This window comes from Miniopterus schreibersii, assembly GCF_964146895.1.
Source record: "Miniopterus schreibersii genome assembly, chromosome: 2".
Lineage (NCBI taxonomy): Eukaryota > Metazoa > Chordata > Mammalia > Chiroptera > Miniopteridae > Miniopterus > Miniopterus schreibersii.
Window position 1 is genome coordinate 52,411,000 of NC_138102.1, and position 18,377 is coordinate 52,429,376.

The 18,377-nt window shown below is 41.8% G+C and overlaps 1 protein-coding gene across 3 annotated transcripts in view; it reads left to right on the forward strand.

Annotated features, from left to right (window-relative positions):
* TBC1D4 (TBC1 domain family member 4) overlaps positions 1–18,377 on the forward strand; it is a 309,453-nt gene that overhangs the window by 136,851 nt on the left and 154,225 nt on the right. The window contains exon 1 of one of the 3 annotated variants that reach the window (XM_081130654.1): positions 5,011–5,922. The exons of 1 other annotated variant lie outside the window; for it this stretch is intronic. In XM_081130654.1, coding sequence (XP_080986780.1) covers positions 5,425–5,922 — 498 coding nt within the window. In that variant the 5' untranslated portion in view covers positions 5,011–5,424. Of the gene's footprint in view, positions 1–5,010; positions 5,923–18,377 lie in introns of those variants that run through there. One more of the 3 variants, XM_081130655.1, reaches the window with a different exon arrangement.

The window sequence follows — 18,377 nt, forward strand, 5'->3', positions numbered from 1 at the left end:
AATTTCTTTGTGACTTCTTCATTAGCCTTAAATTTTACTTAATCTAATATAATTAAACCACAACCCTGGCTTTCTTTTTATTCACATATGCCTGATATATTTTCCTCTATTTTTTTATTTTCAATCTTTGTATATCCTTTTGTTTTAAAAGTGATTCCAGGATCTTCATGTCTTTATGGTTGGTTAGAGTAACTAGTTTACATTTATTATAGTTACTCTTCCAAGTTATTTAGCAACACTACTTTAAGGTTTCTAATTATCATACTTTATTTTTGTTTCCTTTTCCATCTTTTTTCTTTTTATTCCCTTTTCTTTCCAAGGATAGATCAATATTCTATTGGTTTGAAAGTCATGCATTGCATATCTGGTTTTCTAGTAGTTATCCTTATTACTTCTTTCTTTGTCACCATCTCCGAAGTTGGGGAAGCTTTCTCTAGTAGCTAAAACAAGAGAAACTGACTCAGAGCATATATTCTAAATCTTTTGCCTTTGCCAGGCCCTTGTCCTTAGTTTTTGAAACCTGAAAGCTAAGAATGGACTCTTTTGTTGTCTGTGTTCTGCTGTGTCATCCTTTCCCTGAAGCAGTGAAAATGCAGTGCCCAGGTTGCCTGGGCTAGGGAAGGTCACAGGGAACAGGGAACAATACGAGGAAAACACAGAATGGAAGCATTCTATTATTTTCTAGTATTTTATAATTAACTGGTGGATATATGTAGTGTGTCTTCCTGAAATCAGCTAATTAAATAATTTGTTATATCACCTGTGTGGTATTAAAACTCCCTTGTTAATCTTTAGTTTCTTAAATTCTAATTTGTTCTTTACCCAATTCAATCTATTCATTCACTCAATATTTATTAAGAACCTATTAAATGTTAGCTACTATGCTTTCTGCTGGAGGAAATATGAGACAAAACAAAAAAATCCCTTCTCTCAAGGGATTTTTGGTGGGGAACACCAACATATCACACAACAATTATAATTCATTATAGTTATAATGAATACAGTAAGAGCTGTAATAGTGGGGTTTATTTAAAGAGGGCAAAGAAGAGAGGACCATTAACTCTGTGGGGAAGTAAGAAATATCTTCACCAAAAAGATGCCTTTTGAGTTAGGCCTTGAACAATGAATAAGTAAGTATTCAAGTAGTGAAGTATGGGGGAAATTCAAGTTGTGGGGTGGTAGGAAACGAGCAATCAGGGAGAGGAAGAAGCCTATGAAACCCTATAGGAAGATATTTAGGAATGGAGAGGTTGTCTGGATGAGGGAGTTGGGGACAGAGGAGCAACAAATATAAGAGTAGAAAGATTTGTGCTTTGAGCTTCAGGAAATATATCTTCATCTAGTGAATTTTAAGCAGAGAAGAAAAGTGTATATTGGGGGCGTCATAGAATGGAAGAAAGAGAGGGAAAGAGAGGGAGGGGAGTAAGAAAGGAGGGGGAGAGAGAGAATGAGAGAGAGAGAGAAAGGTAAGGAAACAAGCTTAGAGATTGCAACGAACCTTTATAGTCCTATACCACCACACTAGCTCAGGCCCTTATATCTATCATGTAGCACAAATTTTTAAACTAGGATTTGACTTGATGTTATAACTTCTAATTCATGCTGACACCATTAATTTAGATTGTGATATTAGAGGAAAACCAAAAAAATGTGTTTCCTTTTGGAAATCATAGGTAGAAGTGCTTACAAAACTATTCGGGACATATTCTTGCAGATTGCTGGAAATAGTTTCCATGAGCATATTCTTTGGCCCTCTTTGGGGGGAGTGTGGGATTGAGTGTGGAGGGGTTGGGGGTCAGAGGTTTATTTATGGCTGCACCATTTAGTAAACATCATAGAACTGCATATTGTATGTAATATCTAACAAACATTTAAAAATTGTATCTTGTTCTTTTATCTTTTTCTAAGTTCAAGTGGTCAAATATATAATTGAGCACTTTTTATGTGCATGCAATTCTTTAAGATTCTGCAGATGATACAATGGTGGTAAGAAACGGATAGCTTACCATCTAGTTCATAAATGTAATTAGTCAAATGTATAAATGATAATAAAACAAGTAACAAAAGACACAATATATTATGTACTATAGTATAATAATTTTTTTCAACAGGCTAGGATAGATTAATAAAAAGGTGTTTATTTCTCATTCATAAGAAGTGTGCTGTGGGCTTGGGAAGTTCTCCAGGACAAAGGTCCTCCTTGTGTTGGCTCAGCATTCTGGACTGCTTTAATCAGGAGGAACTTCCATATGGCCATATTGTTTCCATGATGACTACTGGAGGGGAAGAGTGGGGACGGAGAGCAAAAATAGGCTGGATCATGGACCACTGGCAATTTAATGCTTCTACTCAAGATGTTATGCAAGTCATTCCTGCTTGTTACTGGACAGGGTCTGGGCACAGAGCGGGTCTGCCTCAGGCCAGCCAGTGGTGTGAGGGTTCTTGACTTGGTGCAGGAAATATTTCACAACACAAGTCCAGGTGGTTTTGAGAGTACGTTTATTAAAGCTGGGGACAGTGAAACAAGGAAGGGCTTAGCACAGAAGAAACAACAGGAGAGAGCCTTGGCAGGCTGCTTTGTCTCTTGAGAAATGCTATAGGAAAGAAGTGAGCATAGGCCGGGCTGCTGTAAGCTCACTGAAAAGTCAGAGAAAAGGGGGGCTTTGGAGACAGGATCAGGGGATAAGCCCCGGACAAGCTGCCCCTGCCCACTGCTTCCGTGGCTGCAAGTCTCATGGGGTCCCTTAGAGAAAGAGAACAGAGATACAAGGTGTGGGCATTCTCTAGCGAGACCGTGCTGTCCCTTATCTTGAGGCTTTTTACCTTTCTTTGGCAAGCCAGAATCCTAGGGGAGGGTCTTAACAGAATATTCATTAGCTTTCCAGGTGCGTTCTTCAATATTTTGATTCATCAAAATGTGCACATAGAGGGGTCAGGGGTTATTTTCTGGTTAGTTTTATTTTCAAAGAATGTCACCAAGAACTTCATCAAAGAGGGATCGGGACTGAGGCTGGTCTGGCCTGGGACATTCTGGAATGTGTAAACCATCTTGTTCCTTAGTGTCCTTGGTTAGGGAAGATAAAAACTTGTGCTTCATTAGCTGGCTGTAAATTGCTCAAATTGTTTTGGTCTTCTCTAATTATTTTGCCTGTTTCTCTTATTCTACTTGTCAAGGAATTTCCCTAGCTTCTTACTATCCTGCCACATGCTCACATTTCACTGTCAAAATAAGTCTTATGACTGTGCCTAACTTTAAGAGGGCAGGGAAGAGCTAACTTTCCATGTGTCATGATGCAGAGAGGATGAGATATTGGTAAACAGTAATAATATTCATTACTGCATTGTAAGAGAAACATTGCAAAAAGTTACAAAGAAAGGGCAAAGGGCATTCCAGAGCAGGAAGCAATCACACTTAGGATGTCATGTAATAAAAGACATTTCTTTGGTTTTTCTGTCAATAAGTGAAAGCTGTTTATTGCTTCACTTTCTTTTACCAGTAGGAAATAGCCCGCTGGGGCTCCAAATTCAGTCCTAGCTCTAAAGCTGGTTGATTTGGTAGAACCTACAAGACTTTCATGCTTTCCCTGGATTTTTGTTTTTTTCTTTCTCCTTTTAGATCTCAGATATGTGGCCTAGAGAAATGGATCTATATGAGTTTCTGGTGGGGTTTTAGAAGGTTTCAGTCTACATTCTAAGAATTTTTTACTGCTTGTTAAAGACATGGGCCCATGCTGGAGTAGTTAAACCAAACGACTAAAACTAAGCAATTAATGTCTCCATTTGAGAGCTTAGATGGTTATTTACATGAGAGTCATCAGGTGCACCCAGAAATTCAGTACTGGAATAATGGCAGTTGGAGCATAGTGATCTTACATAAATAGGATAAAAAATATTCCCTGGGCTTTATAGAAACTGAGACTACCATTGAACTTAAAGGGGGGGGGGGGCGGGGGAGGGAGAGGGAGAGAAGCCTGGGTTTTCATTCTTCCTAAAAGCACTGTGAAAAAGTTGTGAACTTTTAGCCTTTCCCATTTATTTTGTTTACCTCTTATTTAATTCTTAATTACAATTCAGTAAGAGTAAACAGAGAAGAGCCCAATGTGCTAAAATGAATAAAGAATACTTCTTTAAAATTAGAATGATCAAATAATCCCTAAAATTTTTTGAGGTCCTTGGAAATGCATATTACTACATGTGAAAGGGCGAGAAATCTCCACACTAGCTCTGAACTGAGTCTACACATAATGAATAAAATATATTTTTCCATATTTTAAGAATCTGGCTGCATTAAGAGCTAGAAAGATTCATATTTCTGATACAATGCTATATTTTTATGAGGAATTGCTATTACAATATTTTATTGATATTGTGATTCAAAACACGAGTATTTTTGACATTATTAGGAAATGATTCAGAAATTATGCAATCTTTAGGAGGGACTGAAACCATGAAAATACTATTAATATAAAAAAATCCCAGCGCCCCACTGAGAGCGCCCCCCCTGCAGGGGGCAGCAGAGATGCCCAGAAGAGGGCAGAGACCTCGGCGACGAGCGCGCGGCCGCGCGGGTCCGGGGATGGCCGGGCCGGGCGCGGGACGGCTGCCCCCGGGGGCCGGCAGGGGCGGGCTGGGAAGGGGCCCGAGGGAGAGGCGGAGGGGCGACTGCACGGCTGTGCTTTCGTAGGACGGGAGGCGGGGTAGCAGCCCGAATTCGAGCCCCAGCCTGGAAGGAAGGAAGGAAGGAAGGAGCGAGGGAGGGACGGGAACGGCGGGAGGAGGAGCAGCGAGCCGGCTGCGGCGGTCGGAGGAGGGGCCGCCCCCTCGAGGCCACGTTTTGTGTTTGTTATTTTCCCTTTGAATAGTCCTCGCGGACCCCTTTCCGAGGGCTGACCGCGCCGCAGCGCCGCGGCCCCGACCTTCCAGGTGACAGCCGGTCACCCCGGCGGGATAGGAGTCGGCTCCGCCCCCAGACGCCCGCTCCCGCCCCCAGCCCGCTCCCCGCCCAGCTCCGGGTGCCGGCCCCAAGCGAGCGCGGCGGCCGCGGGGCTCTGCAGCGGAGGCGGCCGCGGCGGCGGAGCGGGACCCTCGGCCTCGGCCTCTGACCCGGCGGAGCCGCAGCGGAGGAGGGGGGACGTCCGGCCCTCAGGCCCGAGCCGGAGGAGGGACGACGGCGACTTAACCCTCCCTCTCTTACCAGCCCAGCTGTCGGGCGCTCCCTGGGTGCCCGCCGCCGGAGCCTGGGAGCTGTGCCCGGGAAAGTGCCGCATGGGGCAGGGCCGCCGGAGCGCGGAGTTCTGAGGCGCGCCAGGCGGGCGCGGGGTCCCCGTGAGGCGGTTGGCACGGTTTCGGCAGCGCCTTCAGTGTGGGAGTTTGGGGCGCGGCGCGCCTCTTCCACCGCCTCGGTGCCCCCCTGAGGCGCGCGTTATGGAGCCCCCCAGCTGCATTCAGGACGAGCCGTTCCCGCACCCCTTGGAGCCCGAGCAGGGCGCCCCTGCGCAGCCGGGCCCGGGGAAGCCGGGCGACAAGATATTCCGGCTGTGGTACGTGGGGGGGTCGTGTCTGGATCGCAGGACCACGCTGCCTATGTTGCCCTGGCTCATGGCCGAGATCCGCCGGCGCAGCCAGAAGCCCGAGGCGGGCGGCTGCGGGGCGCCCGCGCCGCGAGAGGTGCTGCTGGTGCTCAGCGCGCCCTTTCTACGCTGCGTCCCCGCGCCGGGCGCGGGGGCGGCGGGGGGCTCGGGCCCCGCGGCCGCGCCGCCCAGCACCGCGGTGTTCATCTTCGAGCACAAGGCTCAGCACATTTCGCGTTTCATCCACAACAGCCACGACCTCACCTACTTTGCCTACTTGATCAAGGCGCAGCCCGACGACCCCGAGTCGCAGATGGTCTGCCACGTTTTCCGCGCCACAGACCCCAATCAGGCAAGGCGGTGCCGCGAGGGCGCGGGGGAGGGTCCGGCGCCCGCGGGAGGCGTGGCCGGGCTGGGCCGCTCGGACCCCGCTTGGAGGATCCGCTGGGATCCCGCGGCTGGTGCGCGCTCCGCACGTGGCGCGTTTGAGCGCCAGCCGGTGGGGCCCCTCAGACCCAGAGTCGGGAAAGGAGCTTTCCCGAGCGGTTCCGGGGTGGGGTGGCGGGACCAGACCCCGAGGGAAGGAGGGAGGGAGGCAGAGAGTGGTCCCCGGATGCTGGAGGAGCGGGCGCGCCCCGGGAGGCTGCGGGGCGCAGCGCGCGTCCCGGGAGGATCGCGGGGCGCGGGGTGTGCCTTGCACGCGTGCACGTGTGTGTGGACGGGGGAACGCGGGAGAGCGCTGGGCTTGTAGAGGTGCCGAGCTCACTCTCGGCCTTGGTGGGGTCCCGCCCCTTAGCCCGTTTGGACGGTCGCAGCCTCGCCTCCGCAGCGCCTGCGGGTCTCGGGCTGGGGGGCGATTTCGGCGCGGGCTTTAGGGAAAGTTACCGGCCGTTGTCAGATTCTCCGCAAAGTACGAATCTGCGTTTAGGTGTTGAGCGGAGAGACTTCTGTTAAAAATGTTTTTAGACGCTAATTGGAGACAGAAGCAATACCTACTTGGGTGGTTTAAAAATCAGTGTCACAGAAGACGTCGGAATCTGTTTTCTGATACCATTTCTCCAGAGTTGACTAAGTCGAGGTGCCTGTTACCCAACAGGGCACCTTTACTTCCTTAAACTCTGGCGCGGTCCCTTATCTGCTGTGAGAGGAATCCAGACTGAACTTTACCATAGTGCTTGTGTCTTTGAAAACAGGCTTTAAAAAAATGTGTGAAGAGTTTTTACCACATCAAAGCCCCCCCCCCCAGTGCTATTCTAGAGGTAGTTATTTAATGTTTGCATAGTAGTTTAGATCCTTTGGAGAAACTGTTGTCTAAATATAAATAAACAAAGTCTCAGCTGCACCGTGTGGCTGGTCCTCTGGTATCTGGGAAATTAACAGTCAGATGAGAAAAATAGCCTATAAATAAGGCTTTAATTTTAAAAATTATTCTAATATCTGTAATTGAAAGACTTTCTGTTTGTCCAGTTGATTCTCACGAAAGGCCTGAGGGTGAATTGAAGAAAATAAAAGCTCATTGTCTTAGATTTCATCAGTCGCTTTGTAAACCGGTTTAATAGAACTCCCAAAGTGAAGAGAGCAATTTTAACTTATGTGACCACTGTTGTATTTATGGTGAGATACCAAGGTAGTATTTTAAGAACCTAACCACGATTGAAACACATTTCATTTTATGCTTATTGGTTCAAAACTTACTCTCATCTTTCACCTGAGTTGTGAAATTGGAGTGTAGCATGAGTCCCTCCTGGATTTATTGGTAGGTCAATTAAAAACATCCCGTTTTATTTATCTTCATTATATACATATTTCAATGTTAGAGGCTGAATGTGCTGTTACTTTACCAATAATAATAGGTTTAGGCTCATGTCCTCTTTTGGGTCCTGTAGGAGCAGTGGAAGCCATATGGCTTTTTTTTTTTTTTTATATGGCTTTTTGATTAAAAAACAAACATAACATTTCCTGTTTGTTGTTATTTCCCAGCTGAGTCTTTGATCTAGAGTAGCCATTTTCAACCCTTTTCCATCTCATGGCACACATAAACTAATTACTAAAATTCTGCAGCACACCAAAAAATGTATTTTTTTGCCGATTTGACAAAAAAATAGGTATAATTTTGATTCATTTCACACTGGACAGCTATTGTTGCACTGGCTGTTGTCATTTTAAAAATTTATTTAATAATCTAAGGGAAAAGAGGTCTGTGCCCCTGATTAAATAGTCAGGTATTGCATGCTTTAAAAATTCTTGCCACACACTGGTTGAAAATCGCTGATCTAATCATATGTATTCCTGTTCATTAATTTGAAAGGCCAGATGTTGTCCCTCTAAGGATTATCTCCAGCCATAAATCAGGGATTATAAAGTCAAACGCCTGGGAAGAGGGCTGAGTGAGGACTGTGGAGGACTAGATGGTGGGAGTCCTTCCTTAAGGTGCTATTCCGCTGCAGTTAGAAATGAACAGGATACAGACCCAGGGTTGCCAGAGCTGATTTTCCAAGAGAAAATGGAAACTGGGATTTTTATGAATGAGCACACATGTTAAAGTATTCACAAATATCTTAAGCATTTAAAAATCCTATCTGGGCCATACAAAAAACATATGAGGGTTGGCTTCAGAGATCTAAGGACTGCCACTTTCAATCTTTGGTGTTAGTATTTGCTGACTGGACACGTGCAGTCATTGGACACTGTGTGCTGATTGCCACATTTCTTTTTGAGTATCTGAATTCACTCTGCATGGCTCTCATAGTACGGAACATTAGAAACACTTTTGGGGAAGCATTTATTAAGTAAAACTCCCATAAGTGATGATTCTTCATCACTTGATAAAGGGATGAATTCACATTATTACCATCCAGCCATATGCCTCATATAGAGTAGGCTCTGGGTGGTTCTGGGCACTCTTGAAATCAGAAGGAAAAAGACCTGCTGTTTGCTTTGCCCCTGAGTTCCGCATTTGAAGAGGAGAATTATTTAGTTGGACTTTTAAGATCATTGTTAAGAGAGTCTCCTAAGTGTTTTCCACAGTCACTGAACTAAGTGTGGAAGGTAAGCCTAGAGCAGTCGGTCTGCAAACATCCTCAGATAAACTTGTCTTTGGTTTCTTCCTCATGCCTGTCCCTTTTCTGAAATAGGCTCGTCTGTAGGATGACTATATACTTTATTGTTTAACCTGGGACATTTTTCACGGAGAAAGGGGGCACCACTAATAATTACACAAGCATAACATGTACAAACCTAGATCATTTAGGGCAAACCAGGACATACAGTGACCATAGTTAAATGGCAAAGTTTGTGTTCTTGCCAAACCACTGAGATGAAGATAGAAACCGCTCACTGGTTTCTATATATAAAATGATAAAGTTTTGCAGAATATCTGCTCACACATCTTTTTGGGGGTGGATCTACATGTGACCTCAGAGATGAAAGCAGTTAGTAGCTTGGGTCTGTTTTGGGGAGTTGCCATAGTGATGTGCACTCTGGCCCCAGATGTTGCTGGGTCAGAGTCAACTTAAGGATGTGTGTCTGGAGGAATCCTCAGCCTGAATGGCCTAATACAGAGCTGTTTCTCCCAGGTGCAAAGACAGGTGGGGATTGGGAACACACCCACCAGTTCCAGATCAAATTATATGCCAACGCAGATTGGTTCCCATTTACTCAAGCCTGTGTAGTCTTGGACAGGAGAAATGTCAGTCTTAGCATATTTCAGCCATACTTGGATATTTGAACTAGTAAAAGTGCTTAACTCTTCTTACTTTAAAAAATCCCACTGTCATAAATTGAGTTGTAGCCTTAAAACTGAATGGGGCTCTAAGAATATCTGATTCTCTACCTAAGATCTAGGATGGGTCAGTAAAATTCTTCAAATATTTATCTTTATCTACTTTCAGAAAGAGGCTGTCTAGCATTATCTCAATTTCCCTATTAAAAAGCAGAAATTGGCCCAGCTGGAGTGGCTCAGAGGTTGAGCATCAACCTATGATCCAGTAGATAGCATGTTTTATTCCTAGTCAGGACACATACCCGGGTTTCGGGCTCGATCCCCAGTCGGAGGCATGCAGGAGGCAGCCCATCAATGACTCTCATCATTGATGTTTCTCTCTCTTTTTCTCTCCCCTTTCCTTTCTCTCAAATCAATAAAGACATTTTTTTATAAAAGCAGAAATTGTTTTATATTTTGTACATTTTACTATGTTAAAAAAGCAAGAGTTAGTGTTTATAAACATTGTTAGAGTTAATTATCATTTGCAGGAGACTCTTAACATGAAAATTATATATCATAATTATAGAATGAACAATCATTTAGAAGAAAACATAACTGCTATAATTTTCATTCATTTTGTTTATGCATATATTTCTTGAAGCTTGCAAGAACATATTTTCTGAGCTTTAGTCAGGTAACCAGTTTTCAACTTGATTTTTATTGCTGTGTTTCAAAAGGTCATTTTTTAGTTTTTCCTCATAATCGATGGCCAGTAGCTTTGTGAATATACTAGTCAGGAAACTAGAGAAATGGAAATGTGGGAGTTTTCACAGTTCTCTCTCTGCTTACTGAGTAGTTTGCTATTCCGGACAGGTAGGCTTCTCTACATGTTTACTGTACTCATTTTTTTAAAATTTTTTTTTTATTGATTACAGAGAGAGAAAGGGAGAGGAAGAGATAGAAACATCAATGATGAGTGAGTCATTGATCAGCTGCCTTCCTGCATGCCCCCTACTGGGGATTGAGCCCCCAACCGTGGTATGTGCCCTGACCAGGAATCAAACTGTGACCTCTTGGTTCATGGGTCCATGCTCAACCACTGAGCCACGCCTGCCAGACTGCAGTCATTTTTTTGTTTTCTTCCTACCTCCTGGTCTGAGGCGGAGGTTAATGTGCTCTGGCTCCATGGCAGAATTTTGACTGTGGTATCTGGAGGAAGGTAAAAATGTGTGTGAAGGAGAGTTGCAATGGAGATTGAAGCTGTTCGTTATCGGGACTTGTTTATCACAAGCCAGAGAGAGGCTCTCAAGCTTGATTGTCAGAATCACCTGGAGGCCTTGTTAAAACAGACTGCTGGGTCCCACCCTCAGCTTCTGATGCTAACAAGTTTTCTGATGATGCTCAGATTACTGGCCTGGGGAGCAGAGTTTTAGACCTATGGCTCTTAATGATTTTGTTCATGCTGTTGGTTGATTATGTGACCACGTGTTCCTGTGGTTATTTTTACATTCGTTCTCAGACTTGAAAGTTCAAGGTGAGTGTGAAGAGGAATAAAATCTGACCATAGAAGATTTTTATGAAACTCTTCATTTTTTAGCTTAATAGCTTTTCATATCTTCTTTCCTGGAAAGACATTATTCTGCTAGGTGTCATAAGACTGTTCATATGTTGAATGAAAACTTTACCTTTCAAGCAAAAGTTTTAAGTTCTGCAGAGGGAATAAACAATTTTTTGGGGAATATATCCTAATGATACATTATGATAAGTTTTTACAAAAATTAAAGCTTTAATTATTTTTGTCTAGAGAAATAATAGCATTCAGCATGTTTGATATACTGGTTGTTAAGAAAATCAGGCAAAAAGAAGTAGAGATTTGACATTGGTGAGTAAGATGATGGCCACTCTAAATAATTATTGCACACAATTCTGTTTACTCCATTTTTTTTTTTTTTTTTTTTAAATCTCAGGGCCTTTGATTTGTTAAATCATCTGGATGATTGTTTCATTTGGGCCCTGTTGGCATGTCTGAATCAAGTCAACATGCAATTACTTAGATGTAAAATGAGGGGAAGATTAATTATAATTTAATTTAGTAGTATATTCAGAATTATTGACCAGGAAAAGGATTGTGCTTGACATATGGTCTACATAAAATATTAATACAAATTTAATAACTCATTGGGAGGCATTGACTAAAGATGTCATTGGTATGTTACTAAGTCTGTGATGTGGTACTATACATCACAGTGTGTCTGAGGGGCTTTTCAATGTATTTCCTTAAAAGTGAATGTTATCGAGCTCCTGCTGGGTGATGTCACTGCCTTTAGTGCATTTCCTGTATTGTCACAATTTATCTTCACAATAACCATGTATAAAGTATGCACCAGTATTCTCCCCCCTCTTTACAGATGACAAAACTGGTATAGAAAAGATAAATTACGTCCCCAAGGACATAAAGCTTGTAATAATAGAAGCAGACTCCAGTCCAGGCAGACAGATTCTAAACCTCTTATCTGCTGCACTAGAATGCAGTTGTTGAAAAATTGTTTTTAGTTGTTAGTGTTATGAATTTTTATGCTATTACTTTTTCCCACTCTTTTTAAAATATAGTAGTTTTATTTTATTTCTTTCCAGCTTTTTTGAGGTATAATTTAAAAATAAAAATTGTATATACTTTAGGATATACTGTGATGTTTTGATATATATATCAAGTGAAATGATTACCACAATCAAGCTAGTTAACATATCCATCACCTCACATGGTTATCATTTTTATTTTTGTGGTGAGAAAACAAGATCTCTGTTAGCAAATTTCAAGTATACAATGCATTCTTAACCATAGTCACCATGCTGTTTGTACATTAGATCTTTAGCACTTATTTACTTTGCATAACTGAAAGTTAGTGCCCTTTGGCCAACATCTCCTCATTTCTCCCATCTGCCAGCCCCTGGCAACCACTATTCTACTCTCTACATTTATGAGTTTGATATTTTTAGATTCCATATATAAGCGAGTATTTGTATTTTTTCCCATTTTTATATTGAAATTCTCTACAGTTAAATAGGCTTATTAAATCTGTAAAATAATAATTAATACAGAATGCATGCTTGGATGTAGTTATGCCAGTATGTACTTATCTTTTAATGGGAAGTAAAAAGTCTATATGATTTGTTAATGCTGGTGAAGCTAACCAGCTCATATTTTCCTAAACCACTGGAAAATATTTAGGATCAATGGGGGAAGTTAAAATATTAAAGGGCTGTCACAAAATAGAATGTAATATCATCCGTTTTCATATTCCTTTTTCATGGAATGTGCTTCATGGATAAAAGATGATTAGATATTAAACGATTTGACTTTGTATAGTAGGCTCACAAAGCAATATACGATCATGTTTCTTAGAATACACACACTTGAGACCTATATGATGTTATTAACCAATGTTACCCCAATAAATCTAATTAGAAAAAAGAATTATGGATGAATATAAAGGGGTTGTACCCACTACCACCACTAGGCTATGTTCATGCCAACAGGCCTTTGCAAAATCCACTTGGAAACTAAAATAAAAGCAATAAACACAATGGTTAACAGCCTTGCAAGGGACCAATAGGAAGGGATAGAACCAGACCATCTCACAGAAGAGGGAAGACCACCTTTCATAACTGGAAAGATACTCAAGCAGACAGTGCACAATATTTAAAGAGTTAGGCAACAGGCATTAGGTGGTCTTCAGAGTGAGCAACAGAATCAGGGGTGTCCAACCCAGTAATGAAATATCCCAACAGACATAAAGAACATGCTACTAGATGCTTAAAGAAAAGAAATATTTGGAGAACCAAGCAGGAAGACTATCAGTTAATTTCAGGTAAACTCAGGGAAAACTCTTGAGCTGCCTAGCTAATGAGAATTAAATGGCTAAAATCAGGGCAAGAGGTGAATTGAAAAAGCTGGGGCCTGAAAACAAATTTGTTTATTGGTTTGTACAAGGCCTAACCACAAACGTATTTCTTCAGATTACATACAACCTATTACTGAAAATGTGTATGAAGATACAATTGTGAGATACAAAAAGATACAATTGTGAGATACAAGACTTCTTGATTTGTTCAACCAGAAACACTGTTCGACTTCGAATTTGAATTGATAACAAATTACTAACAAGTTATATAATATTGATGGTTCTAAATTTGAGAGTTTTAGAAATTTGTGTGAAAATCCACAGCAGTTCCCAAGTAAAGACTATCCAACTGGTTAAGGGCATCCACAAAAGACAAAATCTAGAGCAGCAAATTTAGGTTCTTTATTTAGCCAGGAAATCCCATTACTTGGAAATCCTCTTTCCATCCCAACCTCTTACAAGAAATGAAACTTGGAATAAATCACTAACTTAAAAAATAATAACTTCCATATCCTTTTGGTGGGATTGCAAAAATCTGTGTCAAGATTATCTGAAATTAAACCAACCAAAATTTTAATCCCATATTTTTTCCCTTTCTGTCATCTAATCACAGAGAATCAAGGACATAATAAATAACACCTGAAAGTCTAAACTCAGAGGTTTCCAAATTTATAGTTGTTCAGAATCCTTTTAAATGTAATTTAAGATGTTAACCTAATCATTTTACTGTTACTTCATTTAAGTATCTTCACAAAAATCTAGATATAAACTTTATATACTTAAAGCTTTACCTTTTAAACAACTCTAAAACCAAAACCAATTTACAAAATACCCATAAACACAAGTATAAAACCAGTAACATTTATACTAACAACCTACATTCAGTATGATGAAAGATGTTATTTTCCAGACACATGACTATGGAACCAGATGCTATATACAGCATAGGTTTGGCATGCTGAATTACTATGGACCCTATGATTTTTTTTTTTTTGGAACCATTTTTTTCTTGAACTCCTGTAAAACCATACATCAGATCATCAAGTCATTGGGCTTTATCTAACCTTAAAACTTACATATTATTTTCTCTTTAACCCAAGGTAATTAAGATTGTACAACCTGGTGCCAATGTCCCTTGCTTTATTGTATATCTTGTATAATGATGGTAAGATGCATTATTTTCATATTTTATCATTTTATACTTTATACTATATAATGATATACTTTTATATCACAATAAATACACTTTAATCATTTCTACTTTATAATACTTTGTAATATTTATGTACTTTATGGTTCAATAAAATGTATTCAGATGCATGGTTATACCTGTTTCTTAAATACATACCCTAAAGATTTTTTATTTAAATAGACTTTCATCCTTTACTTCCCTGTCATTCCTAAAGACACTATGACATAAAAGATACGCCAAGTTCAGCTTCACCATTTGTTAGATTAGTGAAGTTCAATTTCGCTTAATTTCTCAAATGTTCTTACATAAGCCCGCCTCATTGTTGTTGTTGTTTTTTTTTAATATATCTTTATTGATTTCAGAGAGAGGAAAGGAGAGGGAGAGAGAGAGATAGAAACATCAATGATGAGAGAGTCATTGATCGAGCCCGCAACCCAGGCAAGTTCCCCGACCGGGCATCGAACCCCGATCGCCTGGATCCTAGGTGGACGCTCAACCGCTGAGCCACGCCCGGCCGGGCCCGCCTCATTGTTTAACAGAGTTTGCTCTCTCTCTCTTGCTTGACGTACCAGTTATCCATCATTTGATTCTATCTTTGGGAATTATACTGTAAACTTCTAGGAGCCAGGTTAATCATCATCATCATCTTAATAATAGTAATAGATATGCATTAATAATAACTAGCTCTAAGAAATACATATATTTTATTTTTTTGACCAGGGGGTCTCAACCTTTAGCATGCATAACCTGGAGGGTTTGTCATAATACCAGTTGCTGGACCACCATGCTACCCCGAGAGTTTCTGATTCAGTAAGTCTGGGGTGAGGTCCAGAGTGTGCATTTCTAACAATTTCTAGGTGGTGGTGATGTTGCTGGTCCAGGATTACACTTTGAGAACTATTGGTCTAGACCAGGGGTTGGCAAACTATGGCCTTTATTTTTGTAAATACAGTTTTATTTGAACACAAGCCCACTCATCTGTTTGCATATTGTGTATGGCTCTTTTCATGCTATAATTGTAGTAATGACTATTTTGACACAGACCTTATGGCCACCAAGTCCAAAATCCTTTTTAAAAAAATATGTTTTGTTGATTTCAGAGAGGAAGAGAGAAGGAGAGAGAGAAACATCAGTGATGAGAGAGTTATTGATCGGCTGCCTCCTACATACCCTCTACTGAGGATCAAGCCTGAAACCCGGGCATGTGCTCTGACCGGGAATTGAACTGTGACCTCCTGATTCATAGGTTGATGCTCAGCCACTGAGCAACACCGGCTGGGCCCAAATCCTTATTACCTGGCCCTTTACAGAAAATGTTTGCTGGCCTCTGCTCTAGACAATCCAATAAAAATAGGCCTTTTTATCCCATTTTATAGGTGAGAAAGCTAAATCTGTAATTTTCCTATGGATACAAGTTAGCAAGTAGATCTGGATTTCCAAAACCCATGCACTTTCTAAAACACACTTTGCAAACTTTTATTGATGGTTCTAAAACTTATCGCTATAGCCTACCCCTCTCTGAGCTTCAGCTTTTTTTTTTCAGTATTTAAATGCTTACTCGACACCTGCACTTGAATATGTAGTTGCTGATTCAGGTAACCTAGGAATTATATATGAGTCCTATTTTTTACTTCCCAATTTTGCTACTGGAGGGAAGTCATGTTGATTCTGCCTCCAAAACTTAGTTTTAATATGTCCACATCTCTCCATCACCCATGCAGACACCTGGTCTAACTTTCATCATCTCTTGCTGGGACTATTAGACACCCCTCGACTATTCCCTCTGTTCTCCTCTTTTCCTACTATCAGCCCCTTCTCCCATGGAGCAGTAAGAGTGGTCGTTGTAAAATTCAAAGCAGATCAGGTTTCCTTTGCATTCAAAGTAATAGGCAAGTTTCTTCTCACCTGATCCTCTGTGTCTCTGCCCCGCTTAGTCTCCAGTCTCATCTTGGACTGCTTCTCTCCGGCAGGCTCCCTACATTGTAGCCATCCTTAAACAAGCCCACCTCTTAGATTCTTAAAAGCCTTTGCATGTGTGGTTCCCATTCTTTGCTAGATCAGCTTTTTTCTCAGGTTTCAGTTCTTTGCTTAACTCACACATGTCATTGTCTCAGATTGGCCTCCAGTGACCCTCTATCTAATAAACTAGCTAGGAAACCCAGTTTTGCACTTCTAGCCCATCCCTTTACTTGTTTTCCTTTTGTCCCTTAAACATTTAAAATTAAATTTTTATACTTCTAGGGTTTCTATCATCACCCCTAGAATGTAAAGCTCTGTTCACAGTTGTGTGCCTATAACCTAGTTTTATAACAGGGATTCATTTGAATAAATTAAAATTAAGTTGAGAACCGGAGTCCCTGCCCTCAAGGAATTTAAGTCCACCAGCAGAGTTCCAAGTTTACTGGCAAGGATACACATATGTTCCCATATTTGTTGCCTTTAGTTATCATTAACTTTAACAAGTGCTGGTTGTATTGTTTGTATAATATTATTATTTTTTGTTATGAATGTTTATAATTTTAAAGACATCATACTGCTTATAATATTAAATGGGGTTATAGGATGGGCATTTTTAATAAGTAAGTTATGTAGTTTCTGGAAAAATTCTTAGACTAATTTGAGATGGATTTTTTTTCTCACCCCCTATCAAAACACATGAAGTTTACTAATGCTGTCCACGGGGAACAGACGTCTCTGTGGCCTTTTTGTTGGATAATGTGAACTGAGCTTACGGGCATCTGGAAGATGATCAGCAAGAGTGGTGCTGTGAATATGTCCCCAATAATTGGATTATTTTTCAGTTTCAGTTCAGCTCAGTTATTTTGGCTTCTCAGTGGAAAAATCATCTCATTTGGAAGGCTATTTAAGATAGTTGCACAATGCTCTGAATGGATTCTTTAAGTTTTTACTCCAAAGTCTAAAATTGACTATTTTCCTAGGCCCTGAATTTTAAGTCTTATTCTTAAAAGGGCACGGAAGACCCAAGAGGTGTTCTCAAACATACTTTTAATCAAAAAGGTAAATGGGCTTCCAGTCAAGATGGCAGCGTAGGTAAATGCAGTACTAGAATCCTCCCACAACTACATCAGAAATACAACAGTCTTCAGAACAACCATCATTCAGAACTGCCTGAAATCTAGCTGAGTGGAATTCCTACAACTAGGGAATTAAAGAAGAAGCCACATCAAGACTGGTAGGAGGAGCAGAGGCGCAGAATCGCCTGGTCCCACGTCCACCTGTGTGTTTTTTAATTGGGAGGGATATCTTGGCTGCAGAGATCCCTCCTGAGAAGTGAGGGGTATCAGGCCCACACCAGACCCCTCAGCTCAGGGTTTCAGTGCCTGGAAGAGAAGTGGGATTGAGGCTGGGAAAGACGGCTGCTGGAGTCCCAGGCAGTTCCTCTTAAAGGGCCTGCACATGGGCTTACTTGGACTCCCTCCCTCTGAGCTCCAGCATTGGAACAGCAGCTTAAAAGGAACCAGGGACTTATAGGGAGGAACTAAATTTATGGCCTCAGGGAAAAAGCTAGGGGGCCAGCCTTCTCCTAGACAAAAGTTCTGTAAGACGCCATTGTTCCTTTGCTGAGCCCTCCATCTGCACCACAGTGCCAACAGGAGGGCGTCACATCTGAGTTTCCATCAACCTGGCTCACACCGTTTGTCCGGACCTGGTGATTTCCTGAGAGCCCTCCCTATCCAGCTTGAGGGGTCATATAAGCCATTTCCAGTGGCTTTTCCATACCACTGGCTTCTCTTGCCTTATGCTTTGGACTTTCCTAAAATCTCTCAAGCAGCAGCTGGCCTCAGTGTGCTCTATACTTCCTGCTAAGCGACCTCAACACTAGTGGCAGCCTGTCTTGGTTCACAGCTTGGCCTCTCCTGGGCACCTCCTAGCCCATAACAAGCAGTAGTCATCTGCAGATGGCTCAGTATCTCATGCCAGGTGGCCCCAGGCAGGGCACAGGCAGTAGCTGACTTTGCACCTTCCGGGAAGCCCCAAAACCAGTGCAC